General features: G+C 42.3%; 1 protein-coding gene and 1 long non-coding RNA gene across 11 annotated transcripts in view; one reads left to right on the top strand and one right to left on the bottom strand.

Annotated features, from left to right (window-relative positions):
- Nfia (nuclear factor I/A) overlaps positions 1–20,400 on the bottom strand; it is a 540,811-nt gene that overhangs the window by 92,710 nt on the left and 427,701 nt on the right. For all 9 annotated transcript variants that reach the window (XM_006502841.4, XM_006502844.4, NM_001122952.1 and 6 more), the window contains 2 exons: positions 11,837–11,954; positions 5,213–5,340 (listed from right to left, as the gene is read on the bottom strand). In XM_006502841.4, the coding sequence (XP_006502904.1) occupies positions 5,213–5,340; positions 11,837–11,954 (246 nt within the window). The remainder of the gene's footprint in view (positions 1–5,212; positions 5,341–11,836; positions 11,955–20,400) is intronic.
- On the top strand, positions 3,066–8,079 carry Gm34218. 2 transcript variants are annotated; one of them, XR_376436.4, is made up of 3 exons: positions 3,066–3,208; positions 3,846–3,913; positions 6,080–8,079. It is a non-coding gene; the product is annotated as a predicted gene, 34218 (long non-coding RNA). The 2 variants fall into 2 exon arrangements; XR_376435.4 differs by having other exon boundaries at positions 3,082–3,208; positions 3,456–3,913.

The raw sequence follows: 20,400 nt of genomic DNA, 5'->3' as shown, positions 1-20,400 counted from the left end.
AGAGACGGGACTGGGATATCTTAGGTAGAGTAGTTAACCTCTCAAGTTTAGCCTTAGAGACAGGTCCTCAGTGCAGTTGTTTCTGGATCTACCTCAGAGTACTGCACACAGATGACTCTTAATAAAAGCCCATGACTTGATTTGACTTTATAGTATAAGATGAGCAGAGGCATTTAAATGGGGGAAAGGAGGGAGTGAGGGAATAGGGGAGGAGGAGAAAGAAGTGGGTGATTTTCGTTACTGTACTGAGGGTCAAGGGTTGCCCAGTATGTGGTCTTCTCTGATCCATGTGAAATGGCTGTTTTTCTACCCGTTTGTGATAGTTTTTAAGAGATTGCTGCTAAGCATAGGGAGAAAGATTTGAGAGTATAACATTTGAAGTCCAGTGACTGCCACAGCTGTGCTATAGATGACGTCAATCTCAACAGCTGAAGTCTGGGTGGTCTCAGATGCACCGCTGAGACACGGCCTGGGGTACCAGGTTTGGGTCTTCGGGTGATAGTGGCTTGGTGCTTACATATGATTGTAAAGAGAAAAAGTGGAGATGGAAGAGTGGAAATTTCCCTAGTGAAGCAGAGAGATCATCTAAACTCACTCTGTAAAGCACCCTATAAAAAGAGATCACTGTTGAGATCATGATATGTGCATCACACAGCATGAATTATCTTTTGTAATTTTCTTTTAAGCAATATAGACATATTTTATTGATGAACAACTATGCATATTTATGGAGGTAGGGTGTGGTGTTTTGATGTATGGAGTCAGGAAGTCACCTCAAGCATTTGCCATTTCTTTGTCATAGTCATAGGGACATGCAAGCTCCTTATGTTTGGTTATTTTGAGCTATCCATATCATTAAGTGTGTCATTATCATCTTATATCACGTATCATATCCGTTAAGGAGAAGGGTAGTTGGAATGCAGTTCAGGGTCCTACTCCTGATCAATGAGATGCTTGGCTGAGCCATGGCCATTATCCTTCCTACTATTTGCTATTAATTAGATTTAACTGGAAGCCTGCAGGTTTAAAATATAGGAAATACCACTTTTTTATAAGACTGTTGGCAGCAAATGCTGCTTCTGGGTATATAAGAAAGCTCCCATCTCTCTGCTTCATTCACTCATTCAGTCAATATTTATTGAACATCTATTATGTTCTACACATTGTTGAGGGTTTTAAGGATATGGCCATGTAAAAGATGGGATAAGTCACAGTCTCAAGGAGTGCATATTCTAGGGGAGAAAGATAGATGGAGCCTGGACAAGGCAAGAGGGTCTACGAGGGAGGAGGTGTTGGATACAAGGGCAGCAGCTATTTAGGTCACTACGGGCCTCTCTGACGTAGCATTTAAACAAGTCTTAAGGGCTGAGGATTATTGAATTTTATGGATGACACAGCAAATATTTCACCATTAATAGTTAATACTTTGCTTATATATTCTCTTCTCCGTGCATTTAGTAGGCTATATCTTTTTTTCCCCTGACCTAGGTTATATGATAAGAGGCCAAAATAAGGAAAATGGGGAATTTTAAGATCTTTCTATTGAGTTATTTACTATCTTTATTATGATTTTTTAAACTTAAACATGAGTCTAGAAAATAAGACCTTGAAATATTAGCATAAGTAGTCATGCTAAAAAGGTTAAATAAAAAAGCAAACTCAGACTTTGGAGTCAACTTTAGTTTGAAAGACAGATCCTGTACACATATACACCATCAGTGCGATGTTCTCAAAACAAACAAACAACCCGGCATCAATTGAAAAACAACCTTGATGCACTGCAGGTTCTCAGGTGCAACCAGAACTTTGCCTCAGCCAATGAAGTGCTGCCTGCAGCTTTCCTTCTTGGTCATTTGCATTTTTGGCTCACTGGCAACTTTTCACCTGTGTAGCTTAACAGCCATTGAGAGTATGTGATTTTTGACGGGTAGTTTCCCAGGGCTCATATCCCAGTGCATGGCTATATAGATCTAACCCAACCAAGTTTTGAGACAGCTGGGAAATGGAACCAAGTGGAGGGAACAGACATAGCACCAGGAGAAGCAGGAGTCAGCCCAAGACTGCCTAGGGTTTGAAATGAGCAATGTTTCCTGTGCACCAAAAGTGCAGAGACAAACTAATGAGGAATGGGACACTATGAAATATGTTTGAAAAATATGCATGTAGTTTATTGGATGTCTGGACCGTTTGTTTCACTTTCCAACATCTTCCTGTCGTTCAAGGATGTCTCGCCTGGCTCCCTTTCTGGTCATTTATAGGCCTCTGTAGTTCGGCGGTCCCAGAAACCTAGTGAGGGCAGACCCCTAGATGCCAGGCTCTCTGAGGGGGGCATGAGTACATCCTTGCTTTCTGTGTCACATCAAAAGCATAAACCCAGTGCCCTTCTTACTTGTTTGAGAGAATTATCCCAAGAGCAGGCTGTCCATGCATTTGGGATATACATAATTCCCAACATATTTCTGAAGGCAATTTACATGAGTGAACTACTAAAAGCCTCCCATTTAATTAACTGTACCCCTGGGGACAAGCTATGGAGGCCCGGATAAGTGTGGGAACAACATAAAGGTGTTCTCTGTGCCAAAAAGGGGATTGGGCTTGATGGAAAATCCCCAAAAAGGACCATCTGGCAGCATAAATTATCCATTTAGAGTGGCTGGTGTGAGCTAATGACACCAAAGTCGCCACGAACGTGTGCAACATCCCTCAGTTGTGTTTTAATGTCCCCTCAGGCCCTGTTTCAATTATGACTTTCTATGCTGACTACGACCAAATATAAATTTGTCCACTGTGCTCTCCAGCCCCCACCAGTATATGCCATGAGATCGCATGTTTCTTTAATGGAACAAGAAAAGACAATGGGCAATGCTTTCAGGAACACAGTTTCTTTCAGAAGAAGGAAAGAAAAAAAAATCCCTCCATGTAAAGAGGATTTAACCATTAAACTTAGTTATTTGATGACTGCACAGGGTGCAGAGACACAGATGTTAGAATTTATAATTATTCTTGTCATAATGTGTAGGCATGAGCAGACACTGCTTCCAATGAAAGAATTCCTAGGTCAAAGCATTCTGTTCAGGCAGCCCCTATAGCCCCCATATATGCCAGAGAAGAGGCAGGGCCGGCTGGGAGGGCTGGGCTCACTGAGAGGGGCTTTGTGTCCATCAATATCCATCAACATCATAAGCCAGCTTTAGAATACATGGAGCATGTGAGTATAGCACTCCAGCAAAAATGTACCACACCTATATACTTGATTCTGATTCACTGAAGCAGGGAAATTGGTTAGGACTAATTAGCCCTTTAAAGGGGACCCAAAATATTGTCCATCCTTTAATTATTTGATTTTAATACAAATGTACCTTTCATTAGCAATACACGGAGAGCATGGTTTACTGGCAATGGAAGTCAGCACTTGAGTTTTTGCCTGGCCTGGCTATATATCTCTGGCACTTTAGGTGAGCTGATATACTGTGGAACAAAGGTGACACGGAGCCTTCTGAGAATGACCGCACCTGGAGTGCTGCATGGGTGATGTGATAAAATGAAGACACCAGAGGCTCTCATACCCCTGTGCTCCACCCAACACTGAGATGGTTGCAGCACTGCGCTCCTGATCCCACATCTGCTCTAAATCCCTTGAAAGCAGAAGCCACTGCCTCCTCATCTACCTGTGAGCTCTCACAGAAAGTTCCACTGAAGAGTGCTGAGTGGGTGAACGGATGAGCTGCAGGAGGGCCCTGGGCAGAAGGGAATCACACAGGGACGTTCACATTTTCATAAAGGAACAAGAGAAAGGACCCAGCCAATAGGGTGTGGGGCTTCATTGTTACTTGTTTTTTAATTAGGATAGGATGCGACAAGCCTAAGGAGGAGGCGCGTGCTTCTGTGAATGTCAGACATTATATCAATTATGGTAAGTTCCATAATCAGGATCCAGATGGGTCCATCACCCTAAAATCTCCCTTCTGCTTCTCCTTTATAGCCGTATAAAGCCATCTACAGCCGTAGAGTTTGTATACTGAGAAAGTGTTGAGGACGAGAGGGAGGTGTTAGAGTTGAAGATGAGGGGTTAGTTCCAAGATTTTCTTGATGCCCGTCTGTTCTTACAGGCAGTTACTCTGAGACTGTAGTGGGGGAGGGATGGTCGGAGAATTCGTTCTTTTTTTGCCCCCATATCATTCTGTGCTGGATATAATTCTTAAGTGGACACTACCGAGCATGTTACTCGATACTCAAGAGCATTGAAACAGCTATTACTACTGTCAGACTGCGTTTTACAGGAAAGTCATGGAGTCTGGACTATAACCACATAGCCCTGTCATTGACTCGAAGACGGGGCTTCAGATGATCCTCAAACCCCTCTGACTTCTTACTCATCTGAGTCGTATTGACAAAGTCATTGGAGCCTGTTCCCCCAAGCCACACGGAGGTCAGACATTAAAGTTTGACTTGTATTGATGAAGGCATTGGAGTCCATTCTCCTAAGCCATGGAAGTCAGACAATTAGGGTCTCCAGAAAGTGCTACTATCAGAATCACTCTCCAGATTCTACAGCCGTCACATGACAGCCCCAAGGTTTGACCAATGGGCTGTATTCAGGTTGGTGCAGACAGACATAAAATTGGTAGCCTTTATGATGATAGCCAGCAACAAAAAAAAAAAAAAAAAAAAAAGGAAAAAACCCCAAATGTTATCATGTTATAAATATCCACTTATAATATGCAGCACAGGGGGCTTGTTCTGCTTTTTCACTGCTATCCACAAAGTGGGGAAAGCTGATGATTTTTTCCTATGGATAATAGAGTATAGTAAGAAAAACAAAACCAAACCAAAACCCAAAAGGTGTGTGTATATGTATGTATGTATGTATGTGTATGTATGTGTGTGTGTGTGTGTGTGTGTGTATACACACACACACACACACACACACACACACACACACACACACAAAAGAAAACTCAAGAAGATGAGGCAGGAGGAACACTTGAACATTGAACTTGAGGCCACAGTGGGTGACATAGTAAGACCTCAGCTCAACAAACGAACAAAGTAGAATGAAATGCACATGGGCTCCAAGTGCTGGTGACAGCCTATGAGTGAGCCGACACATTCTATCATGCACTTCCGTTGTATCTGCTGCTTTCCACCACTCTGCCGTGACAACACAACCACACGCACACACCATTTCCTTCCCTTTTATGACTCTGCTCACCTGGCTCTACTTCATGCCATCCACTGGACTGGCTGCCACTCCCTGGGGAGCGCCCTTGGCCTGTGTAAAATGGTTCTTCACCAGGACTGTCCATTTCATCCTCCACAGACTTGAGGCGCTTTGTAGAGCTGAAAGAAAAAGAAAATAAAAAGAAAGGGATGCATATTTGAAAGCACACTAAGCCACCTTTCTCCTGGAGGCTTCACTGGGGAAATGTGCAGTTCTAGGACCCTGTGCAGGCTCTTGTGCAGTTGGCCAAGTCACTGGAAGGGGTGCCCAGCCTTGGCCTATGCATTCAAGTTCTGGTTTCATCTTTTCTGATCAAGTTGCTGGCACCACATTCATTTGGAGCCCTTTTTGCTTTATGGAGCTGGTGGTCAGTTCCTGCTTTGGCTTCCAGTTCAGAAGCCCAGGTATCCTATCTCCACAGGTGTGGCTCAAGGCTGGCCACTAGCGGCATGCCTAGAAGCCTATTCAAATCTACGAAGACATCCACAAAAGGTTAAAGACAGATAAATAAAAAGCAGGGTTCAAGAACCTTTCCAGGGAAGCTTCGACTGCCTTTTGGGGAGGGGGGCATGTCCCATCTTCCACTTGGGTTTGTTCATTATAAAAAAGATACTTTACACCATGTATATTCCTCTAGACACTAGAGATAAAATACCAAACAGAGTGGCTAAAAAAGGCAAGAAGGAGGATATTCCCCTGAGACCAGCAAGGGCACAGACATACAGTGGTCTGGGGACTTTTATGTCCTTCTACACAGAGATGAGCAACATGACATTTTATTTCATTTGTGTAAATGGAAACTGGTTTTCTGCAGAGCTATGACCTAGGAACTCCCACAATGTATCTCTTTTCTTCCAGCTGAAGAACTGCATTTTTCCTCCCACAGTGAAGCCTGAGGGTTAGAAGGCGGTGAGATAGCACCTGCTGCTTATTCCTGCTCTGACAGACCAAACAGAATGCCAGCAACATAGTCCTGCACGGGGAAGATCTGCCTTGGGCAGGGACTGCTGGGAAACCTGACCATGTGTTAGGATGCACAACTTTCCCAGGGTTTCATTCATCAGACACTGGCTGCGTAGCTCCTCCATGCCAGGGGCAAGACTCAAGTGTGGAATAGTATGGTGAATCAGATGGGGCTCTCTGTGAACAGAGCTGGAGAGGCCCTAGAGAAACAGAGGGGTCATGAAGAAGCCATGCATGGGCTGCGGATGGAGGAACATTGGTATGCCTGGCGTTTGAGAAGTACTTCTCAGAGCAGAGGACTCCTGAACTGTGACTAGTCTCTAAGTGCTTGTGAGACAGCAATAGGAGCAGGCAATGGCTAGGGGAGTCTGGTACTCCATCAATACACAACTCAGACATTAGCATGCTTTTAAAAATATTAAAATCCTCTGTACTTTTGGGCAAACTGATATTGTCTCAAGCTTCATAAGATACTTTTCCACCTAACCTTGGCAGTTTTTCCTTTTGCCCCATGACTCTCTCATGCCTCATAACCTGAAAGGGTAATGTAATGTCTGCTCCCTGGGGTTGCTACTGAACCTTGAATAACAGGGCAGCACACTCCCTTACTGTGAGCTCATGGTACACAGGGCACCAGACACTGCATAGCATTCCAGGAGCAGGTGTCTCTCAGTGGTACAAGTCAGGTATGGTGCCCAGAGACGCTCTGGGTCTCTGAGATGCTGAGACCAATGGAGGGACCCCGCAGAAATAGAGTATGCAGGTCAGGGAAGATACTGTGCATCTGGATTTCATCCTACAAGCAAAGAGACCTCAGAAGCCTTCTACTTTGGTGTGCCGTGGGAGTTACATTGTGAAACCATTAGTATGAGGGAAGAAAATGGACTTGGGAAGGCAGCAGGAAAGGAAGGCAGACAGACAATGTTACTGTCACAATCTGAACTTTAAGATACGTAGGATGCATGCAATTTAGGTAAGAAATTCAAATCCTTCAGGTGGGTGGTCCAAAGTTCTTAGGTTTGAGGTTATATTCTCATTAAAACCAGATTTAAGGGAACAAGCTTATGGGACCATGCTAATTTAGGAATCAAGGACAAGTCTTGGATTGCCTAGTGAATGGCCTTCTTTTTTTTCTTGAAGCTTGATGAAAAAATAATTTCTTGAACTTTTCTGTTTTACGTAAACTGTAGAGAATGCATGTCCTTTATTTGACATTTACATAATGCACACAGAAAAACTAATTCCAACATACAAAAATCAGAAAAACCTAGTGTCTCTAAATGCATTTCTATTGTTCCTTTTAGCAGAAAGTAGAAATGATCTAACACATAGGTTCCCCTTTTTGCCTTGTGTATTGGCTGGTTTTGTGTCAACTTGACACAAGCTGGAGTTATCATAGAGAAAGGAGCTTCAGTTGGGGAAATGTCTCCATGAGATCCAGCTGTAAGGCATTTTCTCAATTAGTGATCAAGTGGGAAAGGCCCATTGTGGGTGGTACCATCTCTGGGTTGGTAGTGTTGGGTTCTATAAGCAAGCAAGCTGAGCAAGCCAGGGGAAGCAAGCCAGTAAGTAACATCCCTCCATGGCCTCTGCATTAGCTTCTGCTTTCTGACCTGCTTGAGTTCCAGTCCTGACTTCCTTTGGTGATGAAAAGCAAGTGGAAGTGTAAGCTGAATAAATCCTTTCCTCCCCAACTTGCTTCTTGGTCATGATGTTTGTGCATGATAGAAACCCTGACTAAGACACCTTGCAAGCAGGAAGCTGGGCCCCAATTTAGAGCAGATCTCTTGGTTGTGGAATCCTGATCTAACAAGGAGTGCCCTGTTTTCCATATGGAACCAGGTGTCTTCCTCCACACTTATTTATACTTGTCTTTCAAAACTGTCAGCCATTTGTAACTTAGAGGACTGTGAGTTGGGTGAAATCCCCTGGGATACTCCAGCCACTCAGAGAGCAGACTTGAAATTTCTGGCAAGACTGTAAAACCCTCAGGGATGTGATTATGGTTTTTTTTCCTCCCCAGGGGAATTGTGCTGCCTCGATTTTCCATGATTCTTATTTAACTACATTGAGACTTATGTATCTGGGATGACCAACAAGGAATAATTTGAATTTCTTCCCTAATTTGCATCCTACACAACTGACTACGTGTTTTACAATGTATGTGAAATCTAAATATAGAATCAAGGAGCGTACTGATAGGCAAGTTCCTAGCTGTGTTCAGCGTTCGTGGATTCAAGCAGACAGTGCTGTGGGAGTTGAATATCAACTTCCTAGGATATTTCTGCCTCTTCTGTCATCCTAAGCACCCTTCCCTAGACTCATTGTCTTGCCTTACATGTGTAGCCAGACACCACCATTTACATGGCCCAGGATTCAACCCCTCAACACTGATGCTGTTAGAGAATCAGACTGGCAGACCTCTGTGGTCTTGGGAACCAGGAGTACGGGTGACATCACCAGAAATTTCTGTCTCATCCTAGTTGACAACCCAAGAATTCTCCACCTTTTTATTAGGATCATGTTTTGATCTTTAGAGCCTACTCCAGTGTCAGTTTGTTTTAAGTGCTCAAAAGCTGCAGCATGAATGGGACAAGGGACCACCCAAGCATCTATACTCAATGAGAACCAATCCCGGAGGCCAATTCCACTGTGTGTTGACCCTCCACTGTTAATATTTTTCTGAGTTCTAAAGATTTGATTTTCTTTGGGTGCTCTAATAGAATTCAGGTATGAATTGCATCAGGTGGGACACTGTATTGTTACAGTTGACACCTGAGTTCACATATGAGGAAGTTCAGGATGGACACAGGCTCAGCATCTGTATGATGGAAGTGAGGATAGAGAGAGAACAGGATCCAGGAGGGAGGGAAGTAGAGGCATGGTGAGGAGGGGCTCCTGAGACAGTGTTCTGACTCTATGAACTGCACATGGATGACTCTCTTTACAAAGGCCTTTAGAATGAAACCCATATCTTTATTTTTACCCATCTTTTTAAAGATTTTTGAGGTCCTGGAACAATAGAAAGCATATAGAAACCACAGATATCTTGCTCATTCCGTTTACCTATTTCTTGGAACTGGTCCTTAACTGTCTCTTCCTCCTGACTGTCTAACACATGATTCTATTGCTTGCTTCCTATTATGTGAGACCTCCAGGCCTTGCTTTGTATTCACAAGGCAATGCCATTCCCCTTACCAAGTATTCACATAAGCCAATCTGAACATTTCCACTTGTCCGTGTGCAGAGCTCCTCTGATTTTTCTTTGTGCCTACAGTGCCACATAAAACGACTTGGTGCTTATTATCTGCTTCTGAGTTGGGAAAGTTAAGACATTGTCCTTCAAGGGACATAGAGACAGACTGAGAGGTAAGATACTGCCAATATAGTAAAAGTATTCAGACAGTGGGTACTACAGGTCAGATTGAGGTGGAAATTTGAGACACTGCTTTGCTAGGATCTCATACTCTGTGGTTCCTGTGTACAGCATTGTTGCTAAGACAGTTTAGCGCAAATAACTATGGTTTGTAAATTTCAGAAGACCTGAATATGAGTGGTACCCCTGTCTTTACTAGGCCTGTGGCCCTGGGCAAGTGGCTTAATTGCTCTGTGCTCTAGTGGTTCCACTGAAGCAATAGCAGAAGAGTTTGTTGGTGAAAACTAAGACTCAAGCTAAAAAGACAACTAAAAAGCTACAGACAGATTAATGTTGACAGCAGCAGCAGCAGCAGCAGTAGCTGCCGCCGCCATTTGGTAATGGTTTTGTGTGTGAATCTGTGGTATTCTTTGAGGCATATTTTCTAACTTGTAACATAATTCCTTTTAATCTATATAGTCAATGACTCTTATTTAAAAATCAGTGTAGGGTGGGCAGTGAGATGCCTTGGAAGGTAACAGGTTTGCTGGGCAAGCTTGATAACCCATGTTCCTTCTGGGAAACCCATGTAAAGATGAAAGAAAAGAACAGGTTCCCAAAAGTTCTCCTTTGATCTCCATAGACATCTTTGCAAGTGAACACCTGCATTATTCTCTCTTTCCTCTCCTCTTTTTTCCTCTTCCTCCTCTTCTTCTCGATCTTCCCTCCCCCCCTCACACATACACACCTAAATAAAAACATCCCAGGAATAGGACAACAAGAGAAAACAAACATTGATATTTGTAATTAACTCCTTATCAGGACCAGTTATTCGCACTGGAGAATGGCATTAGCCTCTTAAATGACAATAATTAGCCCGTCATCCACAGGTCACAGCATAAGATCAGAAACCAGTCTGGAGTATATGCAAGGACAGGCGGTAAGAGACACTGTTAGAGAGATACATGGGATAGTAGTTCACATATGAAAAACAAGCCACCCATGAACTTTTAAATTAAGCACTGCCTGCAAGTATTTACAAAGCTTTTATTATTGACTGAGTATACTGTCTCTTCTGTCAGTAAACATTCAAAATCCTCCCAGTGTATTAACACTCAAATGTATTCAAAATCCCCCTTTTCTGTTATAGATGCATTTGGGATTTGAGACCCTTGATTTTTTTTTGTGTGGAGGTGATACTCTAATGAACTGGGGGGTGGGGTGGGGGACATTTAAACAATGTTTGTACAGTGTTCAAAATGACTGCTCGTTTCATCTTCAAGCTGATGTTTCAGACACTGGTCATGATGGTGAGGTAGACGCCCACCAAGGAACATGTCTGCACTCCGAGCACTCTTTTCAATCATTCATGCTTGTACTCACTTTAACAGAATCCACACGTGATAAACGTTTTCCTACAAAGTACACAGACATGACTGACAGTCCTCTTCTGCTGTGTTCTTTGTTGCCACAGTCCAGTGCTAAAGCCAATATGTAAAGGGAAACCACGGCTCTGATGGATGTCTAATCCCCTAGCCCGGTACAGGTTATCTAGAGAAGGCAGGGTCTTAGAAAGCCCTCTCCAGATGTTGGCTCTGAGAGCTAACTAAGGGGACCAGGAAGCTTGATGCTCACAGCAGGCTGTGTGTTCCAGTTCCAACGTTTGCTTTGGACCACTTGCATCCAAAGGATGGCCTCATCCCACGATCTGAGCTGCATGTCAAATCAGTTGTATGTTTGGGGAACTTCTACAGACTAGATTTGAGAACTTTCAGGGCCCAGCCGGCTAAGAAGTTTGTGGGCAGGGTTCTTACTCTGGTGTCATCAGTGCCTACTTCATGCCAATCAAGCCAAAGCACTCACCTCTTCTACCCCATTGATATCCATCCATCTTTCCCCAAGAATACACTACATTCATTATGCCTCTTCTTCTCTCTGCTCATATTCTTCCTCTCCCAGATCACCATGCCTGTCCTGTCTCCTCTTGAAGCTTACCAGCATTCAGAGTTCAGCACCTTACCATTTTGGACAAAGCCTATTCAAATTTGCTTATTTCATGGGATACAACTGAAGTAACTGTTTGTCTTTCTGGTATATGTGTGTTTGTGTCTGTGTGTGTGTGTCTGTGTGTGTAATTTGTTTCATGTATGTCTGGTTCCCTAATAAGAAAGCTTATTGAGGCTGACTTTTGTATCCTCTATTACTATGGACACATTACTAAATGTCCAACAGGCTCAGAGTTAAGCATCAAAGTGTGTCTCTGTGCTTAGCTCCTTAGAAGCTACCAATCCAATTACCTGGTAGAGGATGTGCTGGGCAGAGACCTCCTCATTGCTCCTGGACTCATGCTGTAGTATGAAGAACTTTCCAAATCAGAGAGAGAAAAATTGGGGCCGGTTCCTGCAGCTATTGGTGCTAGAGAGAGGAAAACAAAAACAAAACAAACCATAAATGAAGTCTCTGTAAATTCAAAGTGATCAAGAACCAATGTTAGTGCAGTATGGAACACATTCTCTGTTGTATTTATCTGCAAAGATTATCCAGAATAGTAGCTAATAAACTATGACTTCAAAGGAATATTGACAATAAAAATGGTCTATCCTAGAAAGGCATATTCTTTCTAATGTACCTTTTATCTTTTTATTTTACTCCTTTTTTTTTAAAGATTAGATTGTCAACAAGCATTACTGGATGGTTTAAATGAAAATACCTCTCGTACTTTAGTGTTAATTTTTTTTTAAGTAACTGCTCCACAAATTTTCTGCAGGTTTTCTTACTTGGATGACAACAGCTGATTCTCAACTGTATTTTGGAATTCTGTTCCACATTTTCTTGAGAGTTCCATGAATTCATCCATCTAGGCCCCCAGTGATGTGAAATGCACACAGTACTCTCTCATTCTTTTTACTTTGTGGCATGTGAACTCCCTGCACACATCTGGACCTTGAGGTTTGTGTTGTTGTTGTTGTTTTAATGGTGTAGGTGGTGTTGGTGGTGTGTGTGTGTGCTTGCAAAGAAAGATTCCATGCATACACCTTCATTGCAGACTGTCAGCAACAGAAAGAACTCTGACTACCATGGGACCCCATGGCCCCTGAAGCTAAAGTATTTGCTTCTTACCCTTAGAGAAGATTCTGCCAACTTCTGATTCAATTTCATTAACCTATTACCTTCATAGTGGATTCTTTCTGAGATGTAGTTATCTGTATTTTTATGTCTTCCAGGCTCTGGATGCCTTGTTTACAGTAGCTTAATAATTATTTTTAAATGAGTTAATAAAAATCTGCTCATCGTCTTTCAAAAGTATAAATTCTATGGTGAGACTGCCAGTTAAGGTTGTCTTTCTGAAATATGTAAAAGCAGAACAGTAGTTGTGTGCACTAGTATGTACTGTATATATTAAGCCAATCAGCATAGATAAATATATCCAATATACTAATATCTATCAGGAGAAAAGAGAACGAGGAACACTATGAGTCCAGATTTTACTCAGAGAATGATTTGGCGGCACGTCTATTACCAAGAAGAAGGGATGTAGACCAGAGACACAGCCATCACCTACAAACACATTCCAGGGCAATCTGGAAGACAAAGGGTCAGGGAGCAGGGAAGCCTTCAAAAACTGGTCTGAGAAGAGGAGGCTCAAGGAGTAAAAGGGCCTGAGAAAATGTACCTCGAGAGGATGCTGAAAGGACAGGCAACTGGGAAGAAAGGAGGAATTCTGGGTAGAGTAAATCACCTAAAGATAAGACAACAGGAACTGTTGACTGGGTTTCTGACAGCTCTGAGTCTAGGACACAGAGTGAAAGAGACATGGCTAACATTGACTCAGAGCTGTCAGAAACCCAGTCAACAGGTTGGGCCATAAAGGACCTGGTATTTTTCTATAAGAAGTGCAGATCCAAATCTGGAACATCACAAGTTTTTCCACAAGAGCCATTGATGTACTTACATCCCCAGGAGTAGAAATCACTCCACTTAGATTCCCAATCTCTAAGCGTCACCCATGCCAGCAGAAGGCAACCAATAAGTACTGGTCATAAGTGCAGGTGGTTGTACTGAGACAAAGAAGGGCCTGTAGTCTATGGAAATACTACCCTCAGTTTTGCATCTATACTCTAGAAAAATCTCTCCCTCATGAAACCAAGCTTGGGAGAGAAGAGGTGGTTGAAGACTTGCATTAGTGATGTCATTTAAGCAAGAAGATGAAGTAAGATGACACCAAAGGATGGTTGGGAGAAGACAGGTGTTAGTAATAGGTCGCCAGTTCACTGTAGCAGGAAGGAGTGCTTCTGGGGATTGTTGCGTGGGAGGCAAGACGAGCTGTATCATTCTGTGAGAAACTTCAGAGGCAGACGACAAGAAGGAATAGAACAATTTCTAAGAATGTACAATGAGTTGACTAATAGCAGTGACTACATCTCAAGCATCATTGTCATGTAAAAACGATCTTTCCTAAGATATGGAGAACTGAAAATCAAACACATGTATCAATGATGGGCTTTAAATGGGGGGCCTTTGGCTCATCTTGACAACAGTGTAAACAGATTCCTGCTCAATAATGCTGCTAGTCATCCTATCATTTGCTTTTGTATTCAATTTATTTGCATAATTTCATCTTTTATTCCACAATATTTTATGTATGAACTGGGCCATTATACAAGACAGCCCACATCACTCATCATTACCATAGCTACCTGACACATAATAACATGATAGGTGCTCTTAAGGCCTTGTGCCTCCTGGAGCCTACTGTTATGTGTCCTTGTTAATTAGAGAGAATGGAACGGCCTGTCCACATCAAATGTGTGAATTTAGATTTTCTTCACAAATTTCAGAGTGGAATTGAGGCCCCGGCTTGGTGGGAAGCTTGCTGACCCGTGAGCAAAGTGAGGATGGTGAGATCCCCCTGATCTGGCTGTTAAAGAGGGTAAGGGCAAGCAGGAAAGCCTAGGCTGGGCTGAGGGAGGGAGCGCTATGGCATCTCCACAGTCATGGACATTGAGGGCATTTCCACTAAACACTTCATGCACTGGGTCATCTACCCTAGGAAAATGTCCTTTCCTTTTGTTATCTTTGTAAAATATCAAGGGAGCCAGAATATATGAGGGAAGGAACATGTATATGTAAATACAGTGCTCTACCTCTATATGGATTTTAAAAATTAACTCAGCCCACACGCATGTTCCTTAACCTGCCCTGCATTGACCTCCAATGATCATGTAGTTTGCAGTCATGTGGGATGCAGCAAAGGCACCAGATGGCCTGGTCCAGAGTGCTCAATGGACTCATGGTGAGTGGTTTCAGAGGTTAGCAAGCATGTGTATCTCATATTTTAAAACATCCTTGAATCAGAAACGAGAGTGAGCTTCCCAACCTCGGCTCATTAATCCTAACAATGTCGAGACGCAAACTGTGTCTACCTTATGAGCTCTTTGCATGCACATGTGTCCATTACTGTTGTGCATGCAGCCCATGCAATATGTAGGGTCACATTATTAGGATGGTGTACTGTGACCAGGAGGAGAATGCCTCACATTAGAGTGCAGGTTTCACATCACAATGTCCCTATTACAGGAACAACACTCTCAGATCCTCCCATCTAGAGAACAGGTAGAGCCTTTGGTAAGCAATGAAGACAGGGTAGCAGAAAGAAACAGTGGGTACATGTACCTAGGAAGGACTACAGCCATGCATCATAACGACTATGATAAACACGCAGAACTGGCTCCCAGGACTACCATTGTCATCAGCACACATCATTATGCATGTTTTCATGGGCCAGCTGCCATGCAGTGATAAACCCACCATCCCATTTAATACTCACAGTGGTACTAGGAAGGGACCAGGGCACAAAAAAATGATGGAAAAACTTCCCTAGGTCACGAAGACGAAATCAGACCACCTGACCTTAAAATTGTCCCGATCCAAGAACTACTTCTGTATTCCTATACAGCTCCCTACCCTTTGTGTAGACAGCTGAAGATCAATCAATACGCTTTGAATTAAGGAAATGGTTATCATCCCCATTTACCTCCCTTAATTTGGAGTCAAAATGAAAGTGTCCTCCATAAATATGCATAAGCATAGAGGAAAAGGGCCCTGTTTCTTTAAGCAATACTGCAGTTACTGTAGCCTAAGTATCTTCTTCACCAAGGAGTTTTTATCAAAAGGTTAACTTTGGAAATTGTGCCTTCAGATGTTATTTCTAAGTCATGCATCTTCCCTTCCCCCTCTTTCCTGTCATGAGTAGAATGTACTCTGTGTCATTTCTTAATAAATGGTTTGCTATTAAGGCATCATTATAGTAATGCGGGCTATTGGAAGAAAGGGGTTACTTCAGTAGCCAACCCTCTTGATGACCTGCTCTTCTGTACACATTAGCAGTTGGATAGGGCTGTGGTTATTGAACTTCTGCCATCCACCAGAGACAATCTGCTCTGGGTTGCATTGCTGGAAAGAGAGGACTATGGGAAAATAAAATTCTATCCAAATTTTCAGGCTCCTCTGCTTGGGTGGATGGTGATGCTGAGCTGATGGCTTGTTCGATAGGAGTTGGCAGGGGGCATTATCAAAATGTCTACCCATGTGGCCAGCCTACTGCTTGAAGGCACACAGAGGCTGCATTTCCTGGGATGCAATGCACATTTACAGAGCCCTTTAATACCTTAGGCATTGCTTTATATGCTTAAAAACAGTGGACAGGATGTAAAAACTTCTGCCCTTGAGGGTCTTACGTTCTAGGGATCAGTTGCCTCCCCCCTCAGATCTGCATGTCTCCTCCCCCATTCCTAACATACACAGGGAAATAAAGGGAATGTGGCCATAAATCCCTTCCAAAGGCCATCAGCACTCAATTTGTAGCTCATAAAATAACTATGAAAAATTAAGACATCTTTTTCTTTCAATTGTATGACCTACCAAAACTGCTCCCAGAGCACTTGGAGCTTACACCTTATACTGGGAGCAGAGGACTCCAACAATAGCACGCAGTTCCATGCCAGAACAATTTCATGTTGTTTTGTATTTCATTGGCAAAGGTCCTATAAGAAAGTCCATGTCACTGCCACAAAAGGAGTGAACATGGGAAAATACTTGTTCTTCTTTCCATCAAAGGCTCAGTTGTAAGACACACAATGCTATGAATACTGGCGAATCTGGAATCATCGTTAAAGGAAATTAACTTGGAAAGTAATTTATGGCAAGAAAATCCAACTCCTTTGTTATCTCCCTTTTACTGTAATATGTTTCCTGAACACTGCCTAAAAGAGGGCTTTTAGAAAGAAAAAAAAAAGTATAGTAAAATTAACTCATTTTATCAATTTGTGTTCTCTGCCAGAGTTTCCTGACTGTGGCTATGAAGGGCTGTAAAACTGATGAATTTGCATGGAAAAAGAAACCAGTGTAAGTAATTTGTGTAAGAGGTAACACGGACATAGACTGCTATAATTCAGACGCCCTGCAGATAGCAGACTGCTGCAGTGTGCGCAGTTATGGGCAAGAAAAATGACCACGCTGCAGTCAGTCTGACTTGAATGGAAATCAATCATAAAGGTACTTTCTGTGCAGCTTGTACACCACAGTCTTCAGCAACTCCTTTGCCAAGCAGATTTCTGGTCTGTAAACCCTGTGCTGATCTCCTCTTTCTATCCCTGTTTTTAAAGGAGTGGCCAAATGCAGGCTGGAAGTAGGGTTTTTCAAACAGGAACATAAAAGGAAGGCACTGAACTAAAACATGGGTTTCCCTCCATGTGAAATGAGCTTGCCTGCTATTAAAAGATTTAAGCAATGCTTTTTTTCTGAAATGTAGCACTAGGTGCCAAAAGCCAACAGAATGCTTTTAACACCACAAAAGGCAGTTGCTAGCACGCACAGATCACCTCCTTCACACAGCCATGACTTATGAATACAAGGTTAAGAAAACGTGTGTGTGTGTGTGTGTGTGTGTGTGTGTGTGTGTGTGTGTGTTAGTGTGACAGTAGGGGGTTATGCTTGAAGAAAAAGAGGAATATAAGCATAGAAAATTTTATTTATGAAAGATGTTTCTATTTTTATTAAAATAGGCTGAATCCACCAATACTGTGTTATATTCCACTCTGAATTATGAAGGTTCACCTTTAACAGATAACCACTATAAGTTGAATTTCTAAGCTAGTCCTACTCAGTCACTTTTGTGTATATAGAAAGTCTTGAAGTTTGAGAAACCCAGGCATAATCCCCATGGAGGAGGGCCTCTCCTACTTACAGATTACATGTGTAACAAATGTTTACTGAATTGAACTAAAATCATGAGCATGCTAATGAAAACAGCAAAGGACTTCTTTCTGCTGATTTTTATTATGTACCAGATAGTGTAAATAAAATATAGAACTTTATCCTATGGTATCCCTATGGTATACATCAACATTATTCTCATTGACAAATGAGAAAATGAAGGGTGATGTTTAGCAAAATGTTCAGGTGTAGCACAGGGATTTGATGTCAGGTGTCTGTAGATATCAGCTAAAGAAATAGGAGAGCCACATTCCTGCTCTTGTCTTTGCTGTCTCATAATTACAGGGAAGATGTGTCTCATGAGATAAGTTATCACCATAAGTAGCAAGGCTGCTATGTCCCCTACATTCTTCTCCAAGTCTTCAGCACAAGGAGTTGTAGCTACTGCTCTTCTAGATGCAGGGTCTCAAAATTGGTCCAGGAGAGTGGCCATGAGCAGCAAATGATGATGACTGATCTCTTGCATTAGTGGCTTCTGCCTTTGGGACTGGAATTGATTTTCTGCATTTTAGAGCATCATCTTGTCTTGGCTTTTGGTTGAAGTCAGATGAGATACCCGTTTAGCATACGATACAACTTCAGCCATGGGATTCAGTCTTCTTGACAGAGGATGGATTTGATGGCATAAAAGGTCTTTTTACCACAATGATCTATAAACCATGGAAGGACATCTACATATAAGCTCATTCCCCAAGAGTACACTGGTACTATCTGACCATTAGCTGTACCAACAGAGACCCTTCCTAATAACACATTAATTAGTTATCTATACAACAACAACAATAACAACAACCATTTTTTAGGGAGAACTGCTTGATTTTTCCTCCTGCTCTTATTGAGAAATCCTCGGTGTTAATTATGTACTCTATTAATCACATACTGGATGGCTCAGCGTCTGATGTATGGTGTGGTTTTGCTGAGTGCTCAGTCAGCCATCGCAGACATCCCTACAGGGTGCCACCAACAGCCTCTCCAATCCATGAGGGTAAGCTACAAGCACATACTCCAGAACAAATCCCAATAATTTTGCATCCTTATTGTGGGGCAAAAAAGAGTTATATCAGGTATTTGGAGATCACAAGAAGGCCTTGCAAGCTCCCCAATATTACTCATTGGATATTGATATCTGTTCTTAAAGGTGAGTCTTACGAGCAAATAAAGATTTAGTGAAGATTACATTATCAGTAGCGATCTCTTGAATTTTTGCTCATAAATAGCATTTTTAAAAACACCGTAGAATTATGTATTATTTGAAATACTGATATGGTTAACCCATTCATAGCTGACCATTTAATGTTGGAAAATGTCAGTGTTAGAATAGGATTATGTCCTTTGTTCACTAAATTCCCATTAGCTACCCAGAATGTTGGCAGAAATGTAGGATTTGGCTAAAAATCACGAGGAATAAGACTTTTCTAGATAGATGAGTAAGAACAGTACTAGTATGTTTTCTTCTGTCACAGCTGTTACCTGACGGGACCACTAAATGGCTGTAATAAACCAAGCTTTAGGACACAGTCCTCAAATCAGTCACTCATAATTATACACATGTGAATATTTTTAAATAAAATTGGCTGATAGTGGTCAGCTCCAGGATCAGCTCAAGAACACACAGTAGATGATCAAGGGCAAAGGCTTAAGCCAGTAATGATCAAGGTGATTACCATCATTGAGCTCTCACTAATCCAACATGAGGCGTCCTGTTATGTTACCTCTGTGTTCTTGAGAGGTCTCCCCAGTTTAGCACTCAGATTTATGCTCAGCCTATAGCCAGGACTTACTTTAAATATTTTGTATTAAATAATTATAACCTACGAAGAAAACACAGGCAAGAGGCACTGCAAATATTGACCAGAGTCCCACAGCTATTAAATTTCAAATGTTCACCCCTATTATAAATCCTGAACTATTTCCTGGCATCCTACAGGCATGTGTGTGTTTGATAGTCTGTGTTAACCACACACTATGTAGGTAGAAGTTACTTAGAAAAGATTAGCAGTAGATGGACCTAGAGAAACAGGGACCATGACAACAAGTTAGTATGCATATCAAAGTATAGTGTGTGTTTCTTTTTCCAAGATCCAGTGTCTATCATAAGAGTGCTCATGAGTCTGGGAAATTTAGCAGACCCTTCAGTTGAGGATAGAGATAAATGGCCCAAACCCAGCCATGAGCAGCTCTAACCAGGACTGGCAGGAGTATGTATATACCAAAGAGCACAGGGCACACATGCACAGTGCTACCCAGTGTCAAAAGCACACTCCCTCTGACCTAAGTGTGACCTACACAGTAGCTCACACACACTGCTCAGGACATATATTCAACACAGGGCACACATATATCTCATGGTCGGATGGGACCAGCTATGGATAAAGTAGCCTGTGGGTGGGGGTGTCCTCTTAGTAGCTCATCGTCTTTTGGTTGGTGAGGAAGGGAAGGGATAGACATCAAGGTTAGCCACCCAAATGTGAATGGTAGAAACCCTAGTGCAGCTGGTCCACTCCATTTGCTTCCTGCTTTACTGTTCAAACACTCACCCCAAATGAATCAAGGAAATAAAAATTGTATGACAAAGCATTCTTTGGAA

The sequence above is a fragment of the Mus musculus genome, chromosome 4 (genome assembly GCF_000001635.26).
Source record: "Mus musculus strain C57BL/6J chromosome 4, GRCm38.p6 C57BL/6J".
Lineage (NCBI taxonomy): Eukaryota > Metazoa > Chordata > Mammalia > Rodentia > Muridae > Mus > Mus musculus.
The sequence above is the reverse complement of the archived record's forward strand: the minus strand, read 5'-3'. Positions and strand labels throughout refer to the sequence as shown.